Here is a 27,883-nt window from a genome sequence, read left to right as displayed (position 1 = left end):
TCTTTTGGACTACAGGTTTGAAAGTACAAAGGCAGCTGAGAATCAGCAGAACTCCAGATCTCAGGCATAGAACCACCCTGACCCATTAGAGACTGCTTAGGCACGCATCGGTGATTTCTGAGTCCGGCTGGTGAGCTACTTACCCAGGTCCTAGTTAAATCAGGCATCCTCTGTTTTTCTGCCCTCATTCCCTTTTAACAGCAGGAGGCCACCTATTTAATTAGTTGGGGGTGGGAGCGTCTGTAATCTCCTGGGGGTGGCTTCAGCCCCAGGGTCGGATAAGAGGGTGAATCCAATGCCGGGCGTGGCTGGCCTCTCCCCTGCAACATATGGGGAACCCACCACGTCTTCAGCCCAAGTTCCAGCAGCAAGCATTAGTGGAGAGGCCTTCCCTGCTGGGAACACACCCTGCAAAGCCAAGGGCAGGCGGCGTCACTACTAGAGGTCAAGACGGTTCTTAGACCAAACAGCATCTGGCGAACTGTGCCAATTGGAAATCAATGGCCCTCCCTGGGCGGGTTTAATTTTATGGTTACTTGCACAAACTTACAGCCCCTAATGGGCAGGGCAGAGCTCAGAGCATCCTCCCAGGATTGTTGCAATGGTGTCTGATGTCTTCGCAGGGCGTCGGTAAGTTGAATTGTGAAGAGTCTGTTTACTAGGGGTTAGTGTTGGAGCCTGGCTGTGGTGCTAAGGCAGAGTAAGGATGAGGTTAGCCATTATTTATTCTGGAGATTTGATCATCAGTGTAGACCCCAAATGCCTTACCACATTTTCTGTAGCCTGAGGGAGACGTGGAGGTTCCTCTGCATGTAGCAACATTGAATCGTTAATCATTATATTCAATTATGTTCAATGTGCCAGCTCCATTTAAAACAGACCAATTTTTCTTTACATAAGGTTGTATAGTAGTTACATAAGATTTTCTTTCCATAAAATTTTATAGCAGTTAAGCGATTGTGTACTGTAGTCAGGCAAATCCAGGTTCCACAACTCATCAGCAAAAGGAATGTAGGGCAAGTTCTTTTTCTTTTCTTTTCTTTTCTTTTTTTTGGAGACGGAGTCTCTATCACCAGGTGGGGATACGGGGTGCAATCTCGGATCACTGCAACCATTGCCTCCCAGGTTTAAGCGATTCTCCTGCCTCAGCCTCCCAAGCAGCTGGGATCCCAGGCGTGCAGCACCCCACCCAGCTAATTTTTGTATTTTTAGTAGAGACGGGGTTTCACCATGTTGGCCGGGATGATCTCAATCTCCTGACCTCGTGATCCACCTGCCTCAGCCTCCCAAAGTGTTGGGACTACAGGCGTGACCCACGATGCCCGGCCAGGGCAAGTTTCTTAACCTCCCTGGACCTCGCTTTCCTCATCTGCAAATGGGTATAATAATATACTCCCCTCACTGAGCTGTTGAGAATATGAGGTGGATGATATGTTGAAGGGGCTTAATATAGTGCCTGGTATATTAATACACTTTTAAAATAAATCTTGGTGTTAAAGAAGAAAATAATAATAATAATAATTCCAGCCATAGGATAGGCATGTTAAAATAGGTAGGAACAGTAGTGTTGAAGTAGTAGCACTAGTTCTAAACCCTTAAATTTTTTAACATTTTTACAGTTGAATTTCTTAGTCTTAAAGTTGTATGAAAATTCTTTAACTTGTTTATTTCTCCCTTGCTCTGACTCATTAAACTTTCTTGTTTTTCATCAGAGAGATGAGGATCCCTCCATCATGCTGTATTTTCATTCACCCTGAGATGAATGGGTTATTGCTCTGGAAGCACTTCATGACAATTCCCGGGTCCCATCAGAAGCAGAACTTGGGGTACCTAGCAACAGCTGCAGCAATGGCTTCTGTCATATGTCTCAGGAGAGAGATAGGTAATCAAGACCAAGTGATGACCCACATGGGAGAAAAGCTTTCATGTAGCTGGGGATGGGGTTGCCTTTTTCAGGGCCAGACATTGATGGAGTGTGGGCTGCCTGCCCTTATGTACCATAAGCTCTCCTCTCTCTCATCAGTGGCAGTTTCATTGCAATGGGCACCAAGAGAATAGGAGCTCTTGAAGACTCCTGCCTCTGCATGAGGCTGGGTGAGGAGCATAGAAAGGAAGGGCCAGTTCTACCAGAGGAGAGAGAAGTGGCGGTGGGGAGGACTGTGCTACAAACCAGAATCACAGCTTCTGCAAGATGCTTGATTACTTTTTTCTTCTTTATCTACAGCTTCATCTGGCTTCCGTCATTGGGGCAGGATCCTTCTTTCTCTGGTAGGTCCTTCTTTCTCTAGTAGACACAACCTGCAGTGGCTTCTGGCTCACAACTGAGCTCCCAGTGACCATGTCGGTGCTCCCTGCTCTGTTCTCTGGCCACAGCTAGAGACACCGTCCAGCTGGCCAACTGCATTCTCTCCTGGGTATTTGAAAACTTGACTGAAATAGACAAGTCGTTTGGGGCAGAGTTGTCTCATGATAGTGCTCCAGTGCCAAGAGCAATAACTCCCAAGGTGCTACGTCACCTTCATTTATGTCCTGACAGAAAATTGATGGTTTAAACTTCATTTGATTTAGTGAGCTACTCCCAGTATCTTTCTCATAAATCTCTTTTTTTCTTAAATTAACCAAAGCAGCTGCATGTGGTGGCTTACGCCTATAATCCCAGCACTTCGGGAGGCGGAGGCAGAGGCGGGTGGATCACCTGAGGTCAAGAGCTTAAGACAAGCCTGGCCAATATTGTGAAACCTTGTCTCTACTAAAAATCCAAAAATTAGCTGGGTGTGGTGGTTCACACCTGTAATCCCAGCTACTCGGAGGCTGAGGCAGCAGAATTGCTTGAACCCGGTGGGTGGAGGTTGCAGTGAGCTGAGATCACACCATTGTACTCCAGCCTGGGTGACAGAGCAAGACTCCATTTCAAAAAAATAAAAATAATAAAATAAAATATTAACCAAAGAATGGTTCTTTTTTTTTCTTCTGAAAGATGCTTGAGTGATACTGTTTCCCAACAAAAACTTAAAAAATAAAAAAAGAGTGAGAGTGAATTTTGTGCAGTAGACTTGTGATGTTTGCAAATGGTTTAACCCGAAACCTCTGGATTTTCTAATCTTAAGAATATCATCGGGCCGGGCGCAGTGGCTCAAGCCTGTAATCCCAGCACTTTGGGAGGCCGAGGTGGGTGGATCACAAGGTCGAGAGATCGAGACCATCCTGGTCAACATGGTGAAACCCCGTCTCTACTAAAAATACAAAAAATTAGCTGGGCATGGTGGCGCGTGCCTGTAATCCCAGCTACTCAGGAGGCTGAGGCAGGAGAATTGCCTGAACCCAGGAAGCGGAGGTTGCAGTGAGCCGAGATCGCGCCATTGCACTCCAGCCTGGGTAACAAGAGCGAAACTCCGTCTCAAAAAAAAAAAAAAAAAAAAAAGAATATCATCATAATATAACATTTTCCCCATAAAGGACACCCGAGCAGTAAGGCACAGAGCGTAAGGCTGCACGGGGATGCAGCTGCCAGGTGGTTAGCCAGCTGGACCTGTTCTTCTGCTAAGTGATTTGCATCTTTGTCTGGCAACCTGGGATTCAAATTTATGCCTACCCAAGATGACCAAGTGGGCTTCCTTGAGAAGAGGTGACTCTGGAATGCTCATTCTTCAAATGCCAAAGGTCCACTGTATCGGAAAAAAGGCTTCAAGCTCATCTAAGCTGCACAAACTTACACAGCTAAGTACCTTCCCTTTCTTTATGAACCATAATATTGCCTTCAGTGATGAGCTGGAATATAGTCTTGGCTATGTTACTCCTACAGTGAGACAGGCCATGAATTTCCCACAGTTACCACTGGGAATGCCTTCTTTCATAATATCCATCATTGTAATTCCTGTTCGGGCACTGATTCAGACTTGGAGGGCTCTGGCCTTGAATTCTCCAGAAGGCTTCATCTGAGGATCTGAATGTGGGGTTGGGTCCATTTACCTGCAATAGCTCTGGAGCTGGGCAAAATTCTGACTAAGAGATTGAAATCTTAACCCCACCTCCCTCAAACAGGAAGACCTCTTATATGCTGTCATCAAAGGCTGGGTAACTTTGTAGCTGAGCTGAAGCTAGAAGTCCTTATAAGGGACTTCCTTTTCTTCTCTTCTCTGGCAATGGAAGTTATCCCCCTGCTGTGGCGATGACACAATCCATCCTCACTTCTGCAGGAGTTAGCATCAGCAGTGTTGTTTTAGCTTACAATACATATCACAGGATCTACCAAAACCTCCTCTAAGCTTCCAAGGGTTTTCATGCTTTCGTGTCAGGAGTTAGCAGTTACAACCTTCTCATGGCCTCCCCATCTTTCTTTTTTTTTTTTTTTTTTTTGAGACGGAGTTTTTCCTCGTTACCCAGGCTGGAGTGCAATGGCGCAATCTCGGCTCACCACAACCTCCGCCTCCTGGGTTCAGGCAATTCTCCTGCCTCAGCCTCCTGAGTAGCTGGGATTATAGGCACGTGCCACCATGCCCAGCTAATTTTTTGTATTTTTAGTAGAGACAGGGTTTCACCATGTTGACCAGGATGGTCTCGATCTCTCGACCTCGTGATCCACCCGCCTCGGCCTCCCAAAGTGCTGGGATTACAGGCTTGAGCCACCGCGCCCGGCGGCCTCCCCATCTTGAGGGCTCCTGCCCCTTACATTTATCTCTCTAAGTCTCCTTTCCTTCCCCACCGACCCCAGCACACATAGTAGGTAACATCAGGACTGGGATCAGTCTAGGAGGGAGCAGCTATCAGTGTCTCCAGGCAGGTTGTGTAATCAGAAAAGAGTTGGGTTAATATCTGGGACCCCAGAGGCAGACTCTGTGAGGTTCACTGAAGTATAAGGCGGCTACCTCCTTGAGGCTAAGGCACTGATGGTGACCACCAGCACCTGAAGACAACACTACTCCCATTCTGAATTCTGTCCCCACTTCTTAAGCATCACCAAATACAACCTTGAAATGGAAATTTTCTGCAAACTGTCTTTTTTTTTTTTCTAATTTCAGTAGCTCACAAGGTGATGATCAACTCATTTGCCCCAATCCCAACACACAATTTTTAAATTTGGGGTAACGGCTGGGCACAGTGGCTCACACCTGTAATCCTAGAATTTTGGGAAGCTGAATTGGGTGGATGACCTGACGTCAGGAGTTCAAGACCAGCCTAGCCAACATGGTGAAACCCCATCTCTACTAAAAATACAAAAATTAGCTGGGCATGGTGGCACATGCCTATAATCTCAGCTACTTGGGAGACTGAGGCAGAAGAATCACATGAACCCAGGAGGCAGAGGTTGCAGTGAGCCAAGATTGCGCCACTGCACTCCAGCCTGGGTGACAGAGCGAGACTCCATCTCAAATAAATAAATAAATATAAAAAAATAAATTTGGTATAATGGAGAATTTCAGACAGAGAGAATAGTACCATATAATGAACCACAGTGTGTCCATAAACAGCTTTGACAATTATTAACTAGTAGGCATCTAATTTTGTTCCACCAATACCTTCACCTGTTTCCCCCTACCCTGAGTTATTTTAGAGTAAGTCCTACGTATTACTCTATATAGTTTCATTTATATTTTATTCTGTATCTCTAAAATATAAGGTCTTAAACAATCATGATATCTTCATTACATTTAAAATAATAATAATTCTTTTTGTCTGTTTTAGAGACAGGGTCTTGCTGTGTCACCTGGCTTGGGTGTAGTAGAGTGATCACAGCTCACTGTAACTTTGACCTCCTGTGAAAGCAATCCTCCTGTCTCAGCCTCCCAAGTAGGTGGGACTACAGGTGCATGCCACCTTACCTGGCTAACTTTTAAATTTTTTGTAGAGTCAGGGTCTTGCTATGTTGCCCAGGCTGGTCTTGAACTCCTGGCTTCAAGTGATTCTCCTGCCCCAGCCTACCAAAATGCTGTGATTACAGGTGTGACAGGTATGAGCCATAATGCCCAGCCTAATAATTCTTTTTCTCTTTCTTTCTTTCTTTTTTTTTTTGAGATGGAGTCTTGCTCTGTTACCCGGCCTAAAGTGTAGTGCCATGATCTTGGCTCACTGCAACCTCCACCTCCTGAGTTCAAATAATTCTCCTGCCTCAGCCTCCTGAGTAGCTGGGACTACGGGCATGTGCCATCACACTCAGTTAATTTTTGTATTTTTAGGAGAGACAAGTTTTCACTATGTTGGCCAGGCTGGTCTTGAACTCCTGATCTCAGATGATCTTCCTGCCTTGGCCTCCCAAAGTGCTGGGATTACAGGCGTGAGCCACTGCGCCCAGCCAGTAATTATTATACCGGCTATTTAATCAGGGCTCAAATTTCCCTGATCTGATTGCCTCAAAAATATTTTGAGAGTTGGCTTATTTGAAGATTCACGCATTGCATTTGGTTGATATGGTTCTAGTCTCTTATTCTAATTCTACAGATTTCCCTGTGTGTGTGTGTGTGTGTGTATGTGTGTGTGTGTGTGTGTGTGTGTTTTAATGTAGTATATTTGGTGGAGAAACCAATCAATTGTTTTATTCACATTCTTAATTCTGGATTTTGCTGATTGCCTCCCCATAGTCTCTCTTAACGTAATTCTCTCTCCCCTTAATTTCATGCAATTTAATCATTAGATATGGAGACCTAATAAAATCCAGGTTCCATTTTTTACTAAGTATACTAGATGCTGTGGTTTTTCCATTGTGAGGCACATGATGTCTGATTCTGTGATTCTCTTTTTAGTGGGTTAACTGAACAACAGTTAGAAGCATTCACATAGCAGAGGCAGGTTATTCACAGACACGTGTATACCACCAGGCCTTGAGCAATGAACAATGGGGTAGGCTACAGTTTGAGTCTGACCCTGCCGCCGCTTCCCTTCTCTCTATTGGCACTTCCTTCCTTACCTGGGTTCCTGTTTACACGGCCAAATAATAGGTTGGCTGCAGACTGGGTTCAGGGCACGAGTCCCAAAATATTTGAGAAAATAGCAGAAGTAGGAAGATCACTCTCACCTTTTCCCTGCCCTTCTCTGCTGAAGCAGGTCAAATGACTGGTGGGTGAACCACCTGAGGTTGGGAGTTCAAGATCAGCCTGGCCAGCATGGTAAAACCCCATCTCTACTAAAAACACAAAGAAGTTAGCCAGGCTTGGTGGCACATGCCTGTAGTCCCAGCTACTCAGGAGGCTGAGGTGGGAGAATCTCTTGAATCTGGGATGCAGAGATTGCAGTGAGCCAAGATCGGGCCAGTGCACTCCAGCCTGGGAGACAGAGTGAGACTCCATCTCAAAAAAAGAGAGGTGTACCCTTATACCTGTAGGAAAGAAATATCCTTTTTTTGTTATACTTTAAGTTCTGGGGTACACGTACAGAATGTGCAGGTTTATTACATATGTATACATGTGCCATGGTGGTTTGCTGCATCCGTCAGTCCGTCATCTACATTAGGTATTTCTTCTAATGCTATCACTCCCCTAGCCCTCCACCCCCAACAGGCCCCGATGTGTGATGTTCCCCTCCCTGTGTCCATGTGTTCTCATTGTTCAACTCCAAATTATGAGTGAAAACATGCAGTGTTTGGTTTTCTGTTCTTGTGCTAGTTTGCTGAGAATGTTGGTTTCTGGCTTCATCCATGTCTCTGCAAAGGACATGAACTCATCCTTTTTATGGCTGCATAGTATTCCATGGTGTATATGTGTCACATTTTCTTTTTATCCAGTCTGTCACTGATGGGCATTGGAATATCCTTTTCTTTGAAGACAATAGGAAGACTCTGAAGAAAACAGGCCTTGCAAAGTTCCCTGAGTTTATCATCATTAGATCATACCCGCCTTATGTAATCACACTTCTCCACAGCTATCCACTTCATCAAACCTGGCACACAAAATATGCAGGTTAACCTGTTTCTTCAGGTCTTCTTCTCCTTGTGAAGGCTTCCATGTCACATAAAATGTATATTAAATGAATTTGTATGCTTTTCTCTTGTTAATCAGTCTTTTGGGTTTTTGTTTGTTTTGAGTTAGGGTCTTGCTCTGTTTCCCAGGTTGGTGTGCAGTAATACAATCATAGCTCACAGCAGCCTCAGACTCTTGGGCCCAAGCAATCCTCCCACCTCAGCCTCCTGAGTAGTTGGGTTCACAGGTTCACACCACCATACCCAGCTAATTAAAAAAATTTTTTTTTTGTAGAGACAGGATCTTGTGGTATTGCCCAGGATAGTCTCAAACTCCTGGCTTCAAGTGATCCTCCTGCCTCGACCTCCCAAAGTGCTGGGATTACAGGTGTGAGACACAGTGCCTGGCCTGTCTTTTGTTTTAGGGGCCTCAGCCAGGAGCCTAGGAAGGACGAAAAAGAATCTTCCTCCCCTCACTGCCAGCGGAACTATGAGTGCTGGAGCATCTTCCTTGCCAACCGGTTCTGTCCCTGAATGTTCCCCCAGCACATCTACCTTACCCTCGATACTGCTGGAGAATTTGCATGCTTATAAGTCACTTTATAAGAGAAATCTTCAGGGCTCAAAAGAATGACTAGAATGTAGAGAGGAGAAATCTAGTTCTTTAATTTCAAAATACCAAGTTAACAAACTTCTCAGTGTAAAGATACACGAATTTTTAAAAATTACCCACTGAAATGTTTTAAGACAGCCTTCTTTTTAATGTAAGTTATGGATTTAGCATTTTTTTTTCTTTTTTTGAGACAGGATCCCACTCTGTTGCTCAGGCTGGAGTGCAGTGGCGTGATTTCTGCAACCTTCATCTCCTGGGTTCAAGTAGATTTTTGTGCCTCAGCCTCCTGAGTAGCTGGGATTAAAGGTGTCCACCACCATGCTTGGCTAATTTTTGTATTTTTAGTAGAGATGGGGGTCTCACCATGTTGGCTAGCCTTGTCTCGAACTCCTGGCCTAAGTGATCTGCCTGCCTTAGCCTCCCAAAGTGCTGGGATTACAGGTTTGAGCCACTGCACCCGGCTGGATTTAGCATTTTTCAAAAATGTTTTCTATGGACTCGGCTCTTTGGATATCCTCTGAGATGAAGGATCTATGTGCCAGACAAGTTTGAGAAACGCTGCATATCCTGTCTTGAGAAAAGCCATAATCATAGTAAAGCCTCTAAAAAGTCCTGAAGTTTAAAAAAACAAAACAAAATATTCAGTTGGCTTTCCCTATCCATGGATTTTACATCCATGAATTTAATCAACTGTGGATCAAAAATATTTGAGAAAAGAATTGTGTCTGTACTGAACATGCACAGACTTTTTTCTTGTCATTATTCCCTAAACAATCAGTACGACAATAATTTCCATCGTGTTTACTTTATGTTAGCCATCACAAGTAATCTACGGATGATTCAAAGTAAATGGGTGGATGTGCGTAGGTTATATGCAAATACAACAACATTTTATATCAGGGACTTGAGCATCCATGGATTTTGGTATTCAAAAAAGATCCTGAAGCCAATCCCCCACAGGAACCAAAGGATAACTGTATAGATTTGTCTAAGGCAGAATTTTCTTTTCTTTGTTGAAGGGTAGCAGTTTCAGGACACAATTTGGGAAACACACTTTGGAGGATCAACAAAGCTGATCTGGGTAAAGTAAGTAATGGGAAAAGGGGGGGATTGGAATTTGAGTCAGCACTCTAGAATTACTCTGAACCACTTGATTCTAGGGACATTTGGGGGATCCGATCAGGTTCTTTTAATGGGCTTCTGTAGAAAGCTGTATTATAGGAGTGTTTCTTAGCCTAAAGTGGTGAAGTATATAAGCCAACTTTGGCTTCCATCCTGGATGACTTACCTGAGTCCTGCATGCCACCAAGGAGCATGGACCAATGCTACCTGGGACCCAATTCAGTGTTCCTCAGATAGTAGCAAAGCAAGCTTGCTGAGGTGAATCAAGTGACCTAGAGTGACAAATTATATGGCAGTTGGGAGTAGCCACCAGGGAACAGGACAAATGTGTGGAAAAGAAAGGTCATGAGTGGCACTTGTCACCTGAGCACTGCAGTCAGCAGGGATGTCATGACTGTCAGAGTGCAGGGTGCTCAGTTGCCTGGTCCACTGAAGCCTCAAGAGCAGGCATTCCTAGGGAGGCGAACGTGCAAGCAATGGCAGCCAGGGTTGGAGGAACTGACTTGGGGGTGAAACTGACCTGTCAGCAGGATGGTCAGATGCTCAGTAGCAGAGGGACAAGGCAAACTGAGACTCTTTCTTTTGACACCAGTATTCAAGGATCTAATTTTATGTGAGGAGATGCAGAGGCTGCAGGTAGGGTGCAGTGTGGGAGTAATCCAGTGGTGGGTGCTGGGGCTGGGGAGGTGTGTGTAGCTTGAGGCAGGCCCCTAGTCTTCTGCTGAGAGAAGAGCAAGAGTCCAGGTCCTTGGAGGAGAGAGTTCATGGTGGACGAGGGACCTCACTACCTAAGCTGAGGTTCAGAACAGGCCTTTGGGAAGCTAAGGAGGAGGCCCATGGGGAAGGGGTGTTGCAGGGAAGTCCAAAGAAGAGGTGAGGTTCACACATCTTCAGGAGCCTCACTCCCAGGTACATCAGACAACGCCCAGTGGGAAATGGGGCTCCAAGGAACTCTTGGGCTTGATTCACAGAATGAGGCTCATCTGTGCCTGCAGATTGCTAGGTGCTGTGCCTACAGTTTAGCAGAATGGGGGCCAGCTGGGCTTGACACTGCGCCGGCTTACACATCTCAGCATATTTAATGAACACAACTGAGTCCCAGCCCCTTTTCTAGGAACTGGGTGCACAGGGAAGAATAAGGCCATGTTCCTGCCATCGAAGCTCTTACGGACAATGGCCAGTGTAGCACGGAGCATGAGCTCTGTGGAGAAAGAGAGCTGGGTTCAAATCTGGCTGCTGTGTTGCTCAGCTAGCAACTAGGGCCTTGGTTTTCTTGGCCACGAAATGCGATCACAACTGTCCTCACTCAAAGACGGTTATGAGAATCGGAGTTAACACTGGGTGAGCATTTGGTGTTTCCTGAAGGTGCAAATATTGTTATGGTGATGATAACCTTTTTTTATTTTAGCTTAAGGGATTAAGGTCAGCCTGATTAAGAACTTCAGTCGACCAAGCAGCAAATATGTATTTACAAGAACCAGATATTGAAAATTTGTCCCTTCTCCCAAAGAATTTCTAATCTATTTGGAGAAGCAGGAAATAAACATATAAGAGGATACCAACAATACCAGTTTTAAATATTCACGAGGGCAGAGATTTTTGCAGTTTGTTCAGTACTATCTCTAGGGCCTAAAACAGTCCCTGGCACATGGTAAGTACAATAAATATTCGTCAAACCTGGCGCAGTGGTTCATGCCTGTAATCCCAACACTTTGGGAGGCCAAGGCAAGAGGATTGCTTGAGCTCAGGGGTTCGAAACCAACCTGGGCAACGTGGTAAAATCCCATCTCAAAAAAAAAAAATTAGCCAGGCATGGTTGTCACATGCCTGTTATCTCCGCTATTCTGGAGGCTGAGGTGGGAGAATCACCTGAGCCCAGGGATGTAGAGTCTGCAGTGAGCCATGGTGTGCCACTGCACTCCAGCCTGGGTGACAGAGCAAGACCCTGTCTCAAAAAATAAAATAAAAATTTGTTGAATAAATGAGCAGATGAAAATCAGTTTGAAACAATGAAACAAGTTGGTATATAGTTGCCAAAGGAATAGAAGAGACTGTACACTCACATGGCTTCAGTTTGGGTTTCTACTTAGAGATCACCTAGGAATTGGATTGGGACAGATGTCTGGCCAGCTAGCCACAGTATCTTTTTGCTTCCCTCTCAGTGGAGGTCAGTAGGAGGCAGGTGCACAGCCAGGAAGTAAGAGTCAAAAACACCGGTGAAGAGCGATGGGAATACGATCTCCGAATCAGAAGACCTGGGTGTCTGGACACTCAGAATAACTTGTTTAGCCAAGCTGCTGAAATTGCATAAGGAAACAGAAAAGGCTAAACCAACGAAAATAAACAGAAAACCACTTCCCATGGGGCAGGGAGCTGACATCAGTGGCTGGCCTGGGCGGGTGAAGCCTCCGGGCTTTAACTCTGAGCTGACTCAGGTACCGTCTGAAACCTGGATGTAATGAGAGCCACCCTTTGGGGAAGAAAGCCACCTGCTCACTGTGAAACAGCAAATGCCACCATTTCAGAGCAGAAGCAAAGCAGCAGGTCTGTTGCCATTGCTTTCGGAGGATATGATTTCTCCTGAAAGGGGCCATTAGCAAAAGGAAAAAGGGCTGTGTTGCTGGGGGCTGAGGGGGCGATGGCTACTCTCCCCTTGTGTGTGGGGTTCCTCCACCCCAAGATAGAAAATAAAAGGATGATGTAAAACAAGTGTCAGTAAAATTTCTCTTCTTTTTCCATACTCTAATGGACTGTCTCATGTACCTGCTGGGGAGTAAGAGCTTGGTTTACTGCTCAGGGTAGGTTTTTCATACCTGTTAAATGGATCTTACCTGCAGAATTGGATTGTGAATTCCAGTAGGCTAAAGGCTGCCTTATCCCTGATACTGCCTGTCACAGGGCTGAACAGATAGTAATCACTGTCCAAGAGATAAGGTCTCGAATCCTGGTGGACACATTGACACTGTACAGAGGGTCTCTGTCCACTGGGAGGCAGGGATGGTCTTGTGGCCTTACTGTGGTTTGGATGAAATATCCCTTGCTTCAGTCACGGCCAGTCAGGAAAGCAGAGCCGCGCTGAGCATAATGGAAGAAGGAATTTCTTAGAAGGACAAGGCCTTGCACAATTGGGAGAGGAGCTAGGGACATAAAGATCCAAAAAGAAGATGTTGACCAGAAGCGGTGGCTCACGCCTGTAATCCCAGCACTTTAGGAGACTGAGATGGGTGGATCATGAGGTCAGGAGTTCGAGACCAGCCCAGCCAATGTGGTAAAAACTTGTCTCTACTAAAAATACAAAAATTAGCTGGGCATGGTGGTGTGTGCCTAGAGTCTCAGCTGCTCAGGAGGCTGAGACGGAAGAATCACTTGAGCCTGGGAAGCGGAGGTTGCAGTGAGCCAAGATCACACCACTGCACTCCAGCCTGGGCAACAGAGCAAGACTCAATCTCAAAAAAAAAAAAAAAAAAAAAAAAAAAAAAAGAAGTTGTTGAAGGATTGGATGACAGTCCCTAAGCAGCACTCACTTGGATGTATGAATCGGAGCATGCAAGGAGTCTGGAAGCCAGGGATGTCCAGCTGTTGAAGTAAGGGCAGGGAGGTAGCAGAGAAGTCAGGTGCCCTGTGGTTGCTACCTCCGTGAGTTCACATGAAGCATCTGGTGGCGGGCCTGGGGCTGCCATTGCTCAGCAGGGTCAACAGTCGAGAGGGTGTGTGCAGGATGTGGAATAAGAGAAGACAAGCACAAACTGGGCTCCTTCGGCACTCTGTGTCTGTCTCTGCTGTCCCTCAGTCATCCCCAGAGTATGGTGACTTTACTTCTGCCTCTCATAGCTCATGCAACTACATGTTTGCCCTACTCAAATCTGGAGCCACACTGGGAAAGGCATTCTGAGAAATGGAGCTTCCAGCCTAAGTATGCCACAGAAAGTTTAGCACATCCTTAAGACCCATTCCCTGTATTCTGGTTCTACATGTGTAAAGCAATATCGTGATTGTCAATTTGCCTTCTCAAATACCTCAGTGCCAGGAAGGGGCCTGGATAAGAAGTGCAAGTATTTCAGACACTGGAAAAGTAGAATATCCCCTGAAAATTAACACTTTTAAATATGTGCCTGCAACTGTGAAACCGAACCTCAAACTATAATGAAATCACAAAACTTACTATCAAGTAAGGCTTTCCCTGAGCAGCCTTTTGGCTTCTGTCTCTGACTTTTTAAAAAATTTATTTTATTTTATTTATTTATGTTTTTGAGGCCGAATCTTGCTCTGTCGCTCAGGCTGGAGTGCAGTGGCGTGATCTCAGCTCACTTCAACCTCCACTTCCTGGGTTCAAGCGAGTCTCCTGTTTTAGCCTCCAGAGTAGCTGGGATTACAGGTGCGCACCATCACCCCCAGCTTATTTTTGCATTTTTAGTAGAGACGGTGTTTCATCATGTTGGCCAGGCTGGTCTTGAATTCCTGACCTCAGGTGATCCTCCCACCTCGGCCTCCCAAAGTGCTGGGATTACAGGCATGAGCCACCGGGCCCAGCCACCAACTTCTTTTTGGACCTTTATTCTCCTACCTCAGCTTCCTGAGTAGTGAGGATTATAGGCGTGCGCCACCGTGCCCGGTTAATTTTTGCAGGTTTTTTTTTTTTTTTTTTTTTTTTTTTGTAGAGACGGGGTTTTGCCATCTTGGCCAGGCTAGTCTCTAACTCCTGACTTCAGGTGATCTACCCACTCCGGCCTCCCAAAGTGCCTGGCCAGTCTCTGACATTTCAAACCAGATTGCTCCAATGTCAAAGGCAAAATGAACTCCTTTGAATTTTCCCTTCTTTTCCTGTCCCTGTTCACCCTAAGGTACCAGCACTCAAGAGCAGAAAACTGAAGCAAAAATGAGCAGAAGGAGTGGTTAGCTATTCTCTACCCTGGAAAACTGCAACAGGTTATTTTGTCTACTTAAGCAAGCAGCTATATTACATTTAATTGTATGCCAGGCATATATCTAAGTGCTTTACAAAGAGAAACTAATTTAATCCTATTGTATGAGATTGATTACTATCCCTCTTTTACATGTAACATGAGAGGCACAGAGAGGTTAAATAAGTTGGCCAAGATCACACAGCTGAGATTTTCATATCATGACTTTAACTATAGTTCAATGTATTAAAGATTCAAAAATTATTCATTTAATTCAAAATCTTCAGAAACTGATGACAAATTCATTTTTATTATCATTTATTAAAAAATTCATAGTAGGTAATCCTCATTGTCATTTAAAGGGTGACTTTCTTAGGGACCAGGCAGGATCCTTCGCAGGCCCAGTCCTCTTTAATGCTGTCTGCTCTGTGAGGTAGGTATTACGATTCCTACCTTGCAGGTGAAGAAACAGGAGAAGTGATTTGCACAAGAGCACACAGCTCAGCCGGTTGATGGGGGGTTCAGGATTCAGAATGGACTCCGAAGATGGTGTTATGTTTAACCACAATGCCAACAGGACTCTAAGATTCACGAGCAAGAAGAGTGAAGTCAGAGTCCAAACTGTGCAAGTCAGTCTGGCTCATGTCTAAATCTAAGTGCTACCCAGAATTCTCCAGCAGTGTGCCAAGCGACCCGAAGCTGGAGAGCCTCCTGGAGCCCTTTGGTGAGCTTGAATTTTCTGGTGAGTGATCACTGCTGGGGCCTGGAAGAAGCTCCCCTATTGCTGTCATCTTTCTCTTGACCTCATGATTAGTTTCTGTCCCTTCTTAATTTCTGTCCTTCACTGACTTTTCTCTTCCCTGGACCTTTGAGCTGCAGGGAGCAGAGGTACCAGATTTGACCTCTCTCTTCCTCTCTTGAAGCATATCAATCCTTCAATCCTTTTGTAGGTTTTTCTCCTCCTAGTAACTATATAGCACATTATAAAGCTACGGGAACTCAGCTGGGCGTGGTGGCTCATACCTGTAATCCCAGAACTTTGGGAGGCTGAGGCTGGCAGATCACTGAGGTCTGGAATTCAAGACCAGCTTGGCCAACATGGTGAAACTCCATCTCTACTAAAAATACAAAAATTAGCCATGTGTGGCGGTGCATGCCTGTAATCCCAGCTACTCAAGAGGCTGAGGCAGGAGAACTGCTTGAACCCCGGAAGCAGAGGTTGCAATGAGCTGAGATTGTACCACTGCACTCCAGCCTGGAAGTCAGAGTAAGATTCTGTCTTTAAATAAATAAATAAGCTACAGGAACTGTTAACACCTTGCACTAATGGTTTTCAGTAAAATAGGAGTGGACCTCAGCTTCATTGTTCCTTTGTCTTTTGCTGGTTTTTCCTCTTAGTCTTTAGGGGACCCAGAGTCTCCTGACTGCTACACTCTCCGTAAGGAAGCCTCAGTCTTCAATTTCTATAGTTTTCTCTGCAAATTTAAGAATGAATATTTTTTGCCAAGTGTTTTCCTTTCTCTTTTGATTGTGTGTGTGTGCACGCGTGTGCACATTTGAGAGGTTTCATCACAAAAATTAAATACAATTTTGGATAAAAGGAATGTTTACCCTTGATCCTATTCTACACATTTTATGTAACAATTTTTAGCCATGGATCTTTTACCTCTAAAATAATATTTTCTATTTTTTTTTCCTTCTGCATGTGCAAACTCCTTTTTCCCTGGGCCTACCCCAACTCTTGCTGTCTCCTTATCTCCATCTGCCAGTTTTGGTTTCTGACCAACCATCAAATGTATGGTAACTACCAATTCAACTCATAGGATCATACATTCAGTATGAAGATGCTGTGGAAATTGGTGTCTGACATACATGTTCTTCTGGCCCAAAAGGCTATGGATGTGTGTGTGTGTGTGTGTGTGTGTGTGTATACACACACACACACACATATATATATATGTATTTTTTTTTGAGACAGGGTCTTGCTCTGTCACCCAGCCTGGAGTCAGTGGTGCAATCATAGCTCACTGCAGCCTTGACCTCCCATACTCAAGCTATCTTCCCTTACTTAGCCTCCCAAGTAGCTGGTACTACAGGCATGCTCCTCTACTCCCAGCTAATTTATTTTATTTCTGTAGAGACAGGGTCTTACTGTGTTGCATAGGCTGGTTTCAAACTACTGTGCTCAAGCGATGGTGTGAGCCACTGCACCCAGCCTATTTTTTAAGAAGTCATTCTGCATTCAAAATATGCAGCTAGCTCCCGTTCCCTACAGCTGAGGAAATGTGAATCATTGTCTGGGTTATTCACTAGGAATGTCTCATTCTGGCCAGCATCTATCATTTACCTAGTTTATTGTTCCAGTCACTCATTCCAGTTTATTTACTGACTACTTATTATTTTTTAGTGTCTAGTGTGCTAGACACTCGGGTTATAAAATAAGTGACACTGTTCTTTATGCACAAAATTGCTAATTCTATTCCCGACAATTTTATTAGTGACTTCTCTGACTGGGAAGTCACTGGTAGATATCAGTTGGTCCATTGCAAAATGAGGGGCTTGTATTAAGTGATCTCATAATTTTAAAGCCTCTAGAATGAAGAAATGCAGGAGATTTGACTTCTTGTCTTAATCCAATCATGAAATTGCTCAGTGCCTTTTAGCACACTGTTCAGTCTCTAGCTCGCAGTCTCCTTCTCCTCTACAAAATAAATGACAGCTGAGCATGGTGACTCATGCCTGTAATTCCAGCACTTTGGAAGGCTGAGTTTGGTGATTCACCTGAGGTCAGGAGTTCAAGACCAGCCTGGCCAACATGGTGAAACCCTGTCTCTACTAAAAATACAAAATTAGCCAGATATGGTGGCACACGCCTGTAATCCCAGCTACTCAAGAGGCTGAGGCAGGAGGATCACTTGAACTTGGGAAACAGAGGTTGCAGTGAGCTGAGATTATACCACTGTACTCCAGCTTGGGCAAAAAGAGCAAAACTCTATCTCAAAAATTAATAATAATAAAAATAAATGAAATAAAATAAATGAAAGGTACTAGAGCAGGTTAGAAAAAGTGTTCAAGGAACTTTCTTTCTTTCTTTCTTTGTTTTGAGACAGGGTCACACTTTGTTGCCCAGGCTGGAGTGCAGTGGTGATCACTGGTCACTGCAGCCTCCACCTCCCAGGCTCCTCCTCCCACTTCAGCCTCCCAAGTAGCTGGGACTACAGGTGCATGCCACCACACTTGGCTAATATTTTAAAAATATTTTTCATAGAGATAGGGTCTCACTGTATTGCCCAGACTGGTCTCAAGCAATCTTCTTGCCTTAGCCAAAGTTCTAGGATTATAGGCATGAGCCACTGCACCAAGCCAAGGAACTTTGTCAGTAGATCTTTCTAGGATAAGAGGATTCTGTGTTCAAGAAGTTCTCAGAAATGCCAGAGTCAACAGGTTTCTTTATTCCAGGATTTCTCAGAAACTTTACTGTGCCAATTTTGCTTCATGACTCTCCAAGTGGGAGACAGCAGATAATGCTTCCCAAATTTATTTGACAATGGAACCCTTTCCCCCAGAAGCAACTTTGTCATACTAATAATGTCTTTCAGAATACATTTGGGAAATGTCTTATACATGCCCTCTAAGACCCTTTTTTATTGCAGCAATTCTCTCTGTCCTTGGATCAACTTTATGTCATACGTGTCTGCTAGTTTCTGTTCTAATGTAACTCTGTGTGCACAGTACTATTTTCCTTTTTCTCTTCAAGTTACGCTTCCATTGCTCTTGGAACTCGGGCTGTAATCTCATCAATCCTGGATACGTGGCCTGCAAAAGCATACATCTCATTAGCACTTTGGACAATAACGTCCAGAACAAATGCACAGTCCATTTTGCAGAAAAGCATTCCACAGAGCGGCACAGAGGGAGCTCTTTGGTGGAAAGGGATGAGATAAACGAATATGAAGAACAACGGCATTAATAGGGCAGATTTCTACCAAAACACAGAAAAATATATTTGACATTTTGATGACTACACAACATAGTCTTTTCTGTCACGGGACTGCCGTTCCCAACCAAGACTGTTAGGACTCAAAGTAACAGAGCTGAGTAGCTCCATGCAAAAGTCTGTGTTCAACATCTGTCATGCTGGAGATCATTAATGTTCAATTGCTTCCTATTGTCTTCATGTCATTCAACTTCATTTCATTGTCATTGCTTCAGCTGGGGATTAATCAACTATTTATGGGAAGACAGGACTTGGAGTCAGGGCAGTCATAATGGGGTTATAGTCTGAGCAGTGGTGGGGAAAGCAAGTCACGGTTAAAAGACTCTGGATTTGTGAGAATTTGTTGATAATTTAATTCAATAAACATATTTGAGAATAATGCTGACATGTCCATATGTCGAAAGGAGAAAGAACATACTTGGTCTTCCTAAAAAATCCAGTAATGATTCTGGATTGAACCTATTTGGAGCTAGTGTGTTGCCCCTTGATTCCTCTTTAGAGTGAGAAATGAGCAGAGATGAAAGAATCAAATTAATGGTTTTTCCAAATCAATCAGATCATCATTATCAATAGCAGAAATCATGCTTTGTTATTCCTGGGGGCAGTTGACATAACTGAAATGTTCAAGGATATAAACTATTTTCAAAAATTGTCCTTTAGGAACTATTTTTTAAAATGTCATCAATTACTTAGATGTTCTCATTTTGCACAAAAATCGGCATTATGATTAGTTTTGTTTGATTTAAATGTTAAATGATTAAATGATTAGTTATCCTAGTGCATTTCCCACAAACATTTATGAACCTGTGGCAGAGGAAATGAAGTATAAACACTGAATTAATTTGCCTAAGTATATGAGCAAGCAATCCAATTATATAATTAGAATAATATAAAGTTTTATATACACATTAATCTTTTGATACGTTGTATCATTTAATAGAAAACAGCCAAACTATTTACACAGTAAAATTCCAGGTCTGCATTAATATTAGAACCTGCTAATTAGTTCCAATGTACTTTTAATAACTACAATTAAAATGTCAGTTTATTAGATCAGCGTTATGCAAAATTATCACACTTCTCAACAAAGCTACATCTTCTTATACTACAGTTTCGATGTATCCCATAATGCCAAAACCGACATCTTCACACGGATGATTTCTACTAATACACAAATCTCGGTTAAGTTTTTGATATGCAAACTGCCCACTGATACGGGAAAAGATAGACCAAGCTCTGCCCCAACCCCCCACCTTGTTATTCTTTTGGGGACAGCCAGGCCACTCCAGATGGTGTGTTAGTGTTGGACATAGCTCTGGAGAAACTTCAACAGACTAAGGCTGTAATGTCAGGATTTTGCTGTGCGTCGCCCCCTCCCCCCCGCAGTTCCCAGGGTAGGAAGGTGCTGAGATAGAAGCCGAGGGACGCCCGCCCACCTGCCACCACCTGTTCCTTCCTTCAGCTCTCTGCTATAAATTCTCCTCCCTCCAAGATTCATCCCGCACTCTCCGACAGCTACTGCGCTAAAAGCGCTCCTTCCCTGAGCTTCGGGAAAGAGTTCATCTTCCTGCAAAGGAGTCTCAGGCTTTCCCACAGGACTTGAAAGGCCTTCCTCGAACCAGCCACATCAAACTCTGCTGCAGAAGGTTTCCTTCTCTTTTTCAGCTTGAGAAAATGACTTTCTCTTGAGCCTCTCAATTTCCCCTAAATTTGGGCAAGTGAAGAGATATCAGCCTGGTCATCCAGTAGGACAGAAGGCCGAGTCCCGCACTCCCCTACCCTGTAAACTATTTGATTGCTCGTGAGTTGCTTTGTTTATGACTTATTTGCTCAGAAGAGCCACATAGAGAAGCGGCTCGAGAGACCAGCCCACGCGCAGGTCCTGAGCGGGCTTGCTTGCGAGGTCGACGCCTGGCGGCTCCGGACCGGGGATGAAGTCCTGCAAGCCCAGCGGGCCGCCGGCGGGAGCGCGCGTTGCACCCCCGTGCGCGGGCGGCGCCGAGTGCGCGGGCACGTGCGCCGGGGCCGGGCGGCTGGAGAGCGCGGCGCGCAGGCGCCTGGCGGCCAACGCGCGCGAGCGCCGCCGCATGCAGGGGCTCAACACGGCCTTCGACCGCTTGCGCAGGGTGGTGCCCCAGTGGGGCCAGGATAAAAAGCTGTCCAAGTACGAGACCCTGCAGATGGCGCTGAGCTACATCATGGCTCTGACCCGGATCCTGGCCGAGGCCGAGCGATTCGGCTCGGAGCGGGACTGGGTGGGTCTCCACTGTGAGCACTTCGGCCGCGACCACTACCTCCAGTTCCCGGGCGCGAAGCTGTCGGGCGAGAGCGAGCTGTACGGCCAGAGACTCTTCGGCTTCCAGCCCGAGCCCTTCCAGATGGCCACCTAGGGCGCGCGCCTCCGCGGGGGTGGGTGCCCGGGAGCGGCTCCGAGCCGCGGGGCCCAGAAGCCTCCAGCGGCCCAGCATTCTAAGGATGCATTCCTCGAGGAAAATTAGGCAATTCTCAGATTACTTTATTCGCATCATCAGACCTGTGGACGCAATCATTTAATTGCCTTTCTTTCCCCCTCCTCCTCTGTATTTTGTAGATTTTATTAATGGATCTTATGAATGGGTTTGATTGCTGTGAAAATAATGCCCCCTTTCCCCTTATCTGAGCTACTTTGAGTGAAAACAATCTTAAAAAAAAAAATAGGATTAGGCTATTCTGTTCCAGTCCTCAGAGAAATAATCACTTTCTTAAATTATGTAAGTTTGTCCTGTTGGGGTGAAGTTACAGTATCCATTACTTGTGTTTGCTCACAACAGAGCTACCTACCTGTTGTGTAAATGTTTTTTGCTTTAGTGCATTGTGTGTGCTTGCATGAAGTAGAAAGAACCTTTTTTTCGGGGTACAGTACATGGGTATGAGTGCTCTGTATTTTTAAAATCTGTGTACACATTATTAAAATATAGATTTTATAAAATATAAATAAAAACGTGGGTTTGTTTTTCATGCTAAGTACCTAGCCAGTTAACTGGTGGCACTAAAGGACACTTTGGAGGTGATGATATAGAATGCTTCCCTGAGCAAAGATGTGGAGTGTTTAAACCTAATCCGACCAATAAACGAATGTGCCGCTTTGTAATACTTCCTCAAAAAGCTGATGAGAGTACATGTAAGTAATCTGAACGTTTTCTGTCAAAGTGGAAATATATTTTTGTTAATTTTTTAAAAGATTAAAGTGAAATATTTAGCTTTTAAGTAACTAGATACACAGTTCCTCAATATTTTAATATCCATATTAAGCAGATTACTAAGTCCTTACAAGTACCCAAATATATGTAGTTATTCCTATATGTATACAGTAATGTGTATATACATATATATGTATATACACATATATACAGGAATACACATATATATTTCTAAAACTAACAAATTAAAAACGTTGCCTTTGGAAGTGATTTCCTTTTAATCAGTACAAGTCAGACAATAAGGGCTTCACTACCATCAAGACCAATGAAAATGGGAGCAAAATATAAGCATGGTGTTGGTTTGAATTACTTTTATTAATTTGCTTAGCCATTGCATGAATAAACCAAGCCCTTCATGTAAAGAATGACTTGGTGGTGAAGAGTGCTGCATGCAGGTGGGAGAATGTCTTACTCATAATTAGGAAAAGCAGGACTCTCAGCTATCTGTGCATTTGGAATTTGTCGTATCACAAGTCAACAAAAACACCACCAATGACTCCCAAAACTCTTTTATTTTGGATTCCAAAGCCTAACCTCGGACACAGCTTTTCACAGTTTATCTACAAAGACTTCATTACAATTTTTATTTTCTTAGTTACCTTATCAAAATCAATTTGGTTTGTAATGAGGAAAAGTGTCTTCCCCAGTCCATACATATGTTTACACTTTAAAAATCACAAGTGGGCCAGGTGCAGCAGCTCACGCCTGTAATTCCAGTACTTTGCGAGGCTGAGGTGGATAGATCATTTGAGGTTAGGAGTTCGAGACCAGCCTGACCAACATGATGAGACCCTATCTCTACTAAAAATACAAAATTAGCCAGGCATGGTGACACATTCCTGTAATCACAGCTACTTGGGAAGCTGAGGCAGGAGAATCACTTGAACCTGGGAGGTGGAGTTTGCATTGAGCAGAGATTCCGTCATTGCACCCCAGTCTGGGCAATCAGAGCAAAACTCGGTCTCCAAAGAAACCCCTTGGGAGTTTGAAGCTGCATTTCCCTTTCCAGGTGGTATCTGTTAATAAGAAACAGGAGGGCTCAGGATTTTGCTTCCTGCAAATTTGATGGTAAACTGAAAATTTAGAAACTGCAAATTAGATAGTAAAATGTTTAACCTCTTGACTCCAACAACTCTTAAAAGATGCTATGTAATCTAGCAGACAAACAACACAACTTTAGAAGCGATGATGCCAGGACCTCCTTCTGGTCACAGCTTCACTCAGCAGTACACACTTGGGTCAATGGCAAGATTCAAGGCATTTGCCTTACTCGCTATTTGGGCACAATAGTCTACTTACTCAGATCTCCTGAAAAGCTTCATTAATAACTTCAGTAAGTTTGTAGAGTTTGAGAATGAGCAAAATCGGGGCTTTCATTTATCAGAGAATGTCTCAAAAATATATTAAGATCATTAGTCATTTTTCAGGTAATGAGCATCACATCTCCCTCTTCAAACTGTAAATACCTTGTGAAAGAGCAGTGTGCTTTTCATTATATCTCTATGGCTTCTAGGATAGGACCTTGCATAGAAAAAAAATTATTTTTTAATAGATATTTCATTTATGGCTACTAATTTAACAACCCTTTCTTAATGAAAAAAAAAATTAATTAAAATCATGGGATTCCAATCTCATACTTCTTCCCTAACCTTAGTCTTCCAAAAGAATGGGAGTCCGTCTTTTAAATATTAAGACTTTAGCTGTCTGCTTCTGTGTTTCGAAGATTTCTGGAAGCAACTTAGCTCTTACCAAATTTCTAAACTTTCCACCCCACTCAATATACTATTTTTTTCCTGAAAGACATTTGAGGGAAAAGTAAATGAGTCTCAGTGATCAAATCCAATCTTTGATAAAACTCTTTTTTTTTTTTTTTTTTTCCGAGACGGAGTTTCGCTCTTGTTACCCAGGCTGGAGTGCAATGGCGCGATCTCGGCTCACCGCAACCTCCGCCTCCTGGGTTCAGGCAATTCTCCTGCCTCAGCCTCCTGAGTAGCTGGGATTACAGGCACGCGCCACCATGCCCAGCTAATTTTTTGTATTTTTAGTAGAGACGGGATTTCACCGTGTTGACCAGGATGGTCTCGATCTCTTGACCTCGTGATCCACCCGCCTCGGCCTCCCAAAGTGCTGGGATTACAGGCTTGAGCCACCGCGCCCGGCCGGATAAAACTCTTTAGACTGTACGTTGAGAGATCTATTATGGTTTATGAAGTAGAGCTCAGATAAAACCAAGCATAAAATCTTTTTGCAGTCAAGATTCATGAGATGTAATAGAGGTTAGATTATCAATCAACCTAAATCTTTCTATGGTATTTTATACTGTTCATCTTGGAAATTAATTTTCTTTCTAGTTTGACAAGACATTAAAATTCAAACATATATCTCTATCTGGGCTCCCTTTTTTCAACAAATCAACAAATATCAAGTACCTACACATACCCAGTTTTAGGTGACACCATTCTTGCCCTTGTCTAGACGACTAAAAGAGGACATATATGTATTAATCAATAAGTAGTCTTAAACAGAGCTTAGCTGAATCCTTCAATAGTGTAGTATCAGGGGTATGTGCTATAAGAGCTCCTAAGAGAGGGGCATTAAATAATAAAGGAAGACCCCTCTGGAAGTTTGACTAGCTATTATTATATGTGGGCTCTCCCTGGGTGTAAGCTAGAGACTGAGCTCCCAAACCCCAAGGTCGGAACTCTTGAAGAACCACATATAAATGAATAGGACTATCAAGATGGGAAAGGCGACTGGATGCTGTGGCTTATTCCTGTAATCCCGGCACTCTGGGAGGCCGAGGCAGGAGGATAACTTGAGGCCAGGAATTTGAGACCAGCGTGGGGGTGGGGGCGCAAAGCAAGACTCTGTCTCTACAAAAAATTTAAAAATTGGCCAGGTGTGGTGATGTGCACCTGTAGTCCCAACTACTCTGGAGACTGAGTAGGAGGAGGATTGCTTGAGTCTAGGAGTTTGAGGATGCAGTGAGCTATGATTGTGCCACAGCACTCCAGCCTAGGTGACAGAGTGAGATCCTGTCTCAAAAACAAAAAAAAGATAGGACAAGCCACCATTAAACTCACTACCAAAAACTGGTTATACTGACTTCCTATTCTTTCTATTGACAGATATTAAGGAATATGAGGCTAAATATCCAACATAGCCAGTTTCTTAGTTAATGAGCTGATATTTATACTAAGAAAGATCTAAAATTCCTGCAAGCTATGGCCCAGATGGGGGTGTATTTAGGTTGTGGTTAATAGAGCTGCAGGATTCAACAATTAAGGTTCAATTCACTTAAATTTCACCATATTACAGTAAAAGCAAAGTGCTATTTTTGGTACTGAAGTTGGCTAGCATCTGCTCTCTGTCTAGACATCACTGAAGATACCTCTTTACTTACGGGTGAAAGAAATTTCAAAATACATATAAGACTATAAATATATGATCTGTTGTCTCATATGCTCACCTTTTTTCCCTTCTCTGCTTATAAATATACTAGGGGGTACAAATGTTAACAAGTCTTATATTGATTTTTAGATTGCTATTTCACATGAATAGCATATCCCCAAAATACCTGAGCTGAAAGACAACAGTCAGACATTGCTCAACAATGGGGATACATTCTGAGAAACATGTTGTTAGGTGATTTCATCATTGTATGAACTTCATAGAGTGTCCTTACACAAACTAGGTGGTCTAGCCTGCTACACACTTAAGCTATATGGTATAGCCCATTGCTCCTAGACTATAAACCTGTGTAGCATGTGACTGTACTGAATACTGTGGACAATTGTAACATAATGGTAATTATTAGTGTGTCTGAACATAGAAAAGGTACAGTAAAAATACAGTATAGGCCCGGCACGGTGGCTCATGCCTGTAATCCCAGCACTTTGGGAGGCCAAGGCGGGCGGATCATGAGGTCAAGAGATCGAGACCATCCTGGCCAACATGGTGAAACTCTGTCTCTACTAAAAATACAAAAATTAGCCAGGCATGGTGGCACACGCCTGTAGTCCCAGCTACTCGGGAGGCTGAGGCAGAAGAATTGCTTGAATCCGGGAGGCAGAGGTTGCAGTGAGCCGAGATTGTGCCACTGCGCTCCAGCCTGGTGACAGAGCAAGACTCTGTCTCAAAACAAAAACAAAAACAAAAACAAAAAAACAGTATAAACGATTAAAAATGATACACCTGTATAAAGCACTTACCGTGAATGGAGCTTGCAGGACTGGAAGTTGCTCTGGCTGAGCCAGTGAGAGAGTGGTGAGTGAATGCGGAGGCCGAGGGCATTACTGTACACTACTGCAGACTTTGTAAACACTGTGCACTTAGGCTACACTCAATTTATACAATGTTTTCTTTCTTTAATAATAAATTAACCTTAGCTTATTGGTAATTTTTAAAAATATTTTCAAACTTTTTGACTCTTGTAAAAGCACATTGCTTAAAACACAAACACATTGTGCAGCTTGTGTTTGTAAAATAAATATTTTCTTTATATTCTTATTCCATAAGATTGTCTCACATTTAAATTTTCTTTACTTTTTAAACTTTTTGTTAAAAACTAAGACATAAAAACACACATTAATGGCCAGGCGTGGTGGCTGACGCCTGTAATACCAGCACTTCAGGAGGCCAAGTTGGGCGGATCACCTGAGGTCAGGAGTTCAAGACCAGTCTGGCCAACGTGGTGAAGTCTTGTCTGTACTAAAAATACAAAAATTGGCCGGGCGCGGTGGCTTACTCCTGTAATCCCAGCACTTTGGGAGGCCGAGGCGGGTGGATCACGAGGTCAAGAGATCGAGACCATCCTGGTCAACATGGTGAAACCCCGTCTCTACTAAAAATACAAAAAATTAACTGGGCATGGTGGCGCGTGCCTGTAGTCCCAGCTACTCAGGAGGCTGAGGCAGGAGAATTGCCTGAACCCAGGAGGTGGAGGTTGCGGTGAGCCAAGATCGTGCCATTGCACTCCAGCCTGGGTAACGAGAGTGAAACTCCGTCTCAAAAAAAAAAACAAAACAAAAAAACAAAAATTGGCTGGTCATGGTGGCGCATGTCTGTTGTCCCAGCTACTTAGAGGCTGAGGTAGGAGAATCGCTTGAACCCGGGATGCAGAGGCTGTAGTGAGCTGAGGTTGTACCATTGCACTCCAGCCTGGGTGACAGAGGAAGACTCTATCTTAAAAAAAAAGAAAAGAAAAAAGAAAAGAAAAGAAAAGAAAAGAAACACACATTAACCTGGGCCTCCACAGGGCCAGGGTCATCAATATCACTGTCTTCCTCCTCCACATTTTGTCCTACTGGAAGGTCTTCAGGGGTAGTGTCAGGCCTGGAGCCATAACAATGCCTTCTTGAGTACCACCTGAAGGACGTGCCTAAGGCTGTTTTACAGCTAACTATTCTTTTTATAAATAGAAGTACACTCTAAAATAAGATAAAAAAATATGGTATAATAGATACATAAACCAGTAATATAGTTGTTTATTTTCATTATCAAGTGTTATGTACTATACATAGTTGTATGTGCAATTGCATATTCAAACCGAGCAGCTGGTTTGTTTACACTAGCATCACTAGAGACATGTTGAGTAATGTGCTATGATGTCATGTTACTGTATTAGTCCACTCACACTGCTATGAAGACATACCCAAGACTGGGTAACTTAACAAAGAAAAGAGGTTTAACTGACTCACGGTTCCACATGGCTGGGGAGGCCTCAAGAAATTTACAATCATGGCAGAAGGCACTTCTTCACAGGACAGCAGGAGAGAGAATGAGTGCCAGCAAGGGAAAAGCCAGACTCTTATAAAACCATCAGATCTCATGAGACTCACTCATCACAAGAACAGTATGGAGGAAACTGCCCCCATGAGTCAATTACCTCCACCTGGTGCCGCCCTTGACACATGGGGATTACCGGAATTACAATCCGAAGTGAGGTTTGGGAGGGGACACAGAGCCCAACCGTATCTGCTACCTACAAAGTCATTAAGTGATAGGAGTTTTTCAACTCTGTTATAAACTTAAGAGACCACTGTCTTACAGGTGATTGACTAAAACATTGTTATGCAGCCAATTACTGCTCCGGAAAACAAGAACTTACTAAGCTGTTTCATA

At 43.8% G+C, this 27,883-nt stretch overlaps 1 protein-coding gene across 1 annotated transcript; it reads left to right on the top strand.

Moving 5' to 3' along the window:
* The first annotated feature begins 20,022 nt into the window (after positions 1-20,022).
* ATOH7 (atonal bHLH transcription factor 7) lies at positions 20,023-21,524 on the top strand. The gene has a single exon (XM_039478378.2). The coding sequence runs from the start codon at positions 20,453-20,455 to the stop codon at positions 20,909-20,911; it is 459 nt and encodes a 152-aa protein (XP_039334312.1). The 5' UTR covers positions 20,023-20,452; the 3' UTR covers positions 20,912-21,524.
* Positions 21,525-27,883: the final 6,359 nt, after the last annotated feature.

This window comes from Saimiri boliviensis, chromosome 12 (genome assembly GCF_048565385.1).
Source record: "Saimiri boliviensis isolate mSaiBol1 chromosome 12, mSaiBol1.pri, whole genome shotgun sequence".
In the NCBI taxonomy this organism is placed as follows: Eukaryota; Metazoa; Chordata; class Mammalia; order Primates; family Cebidae; genus Saimiri; species Saimiri boliviensis.
Note: the sequence above shows the minus strand (reverse complement) of the source record. Positions and strands in the feature narration are given on the sequence as shown.

What these genes read in the sequence shown, in the direction of transcription:
- ATOH7 (XM_039478378.2), top strand. Translation starts at nt 20,453, where the DNA reads ATGAAGTCCTGCAAGCCCAGCGGGCCGCCGGCGGGAGCGCGCGTTGCA.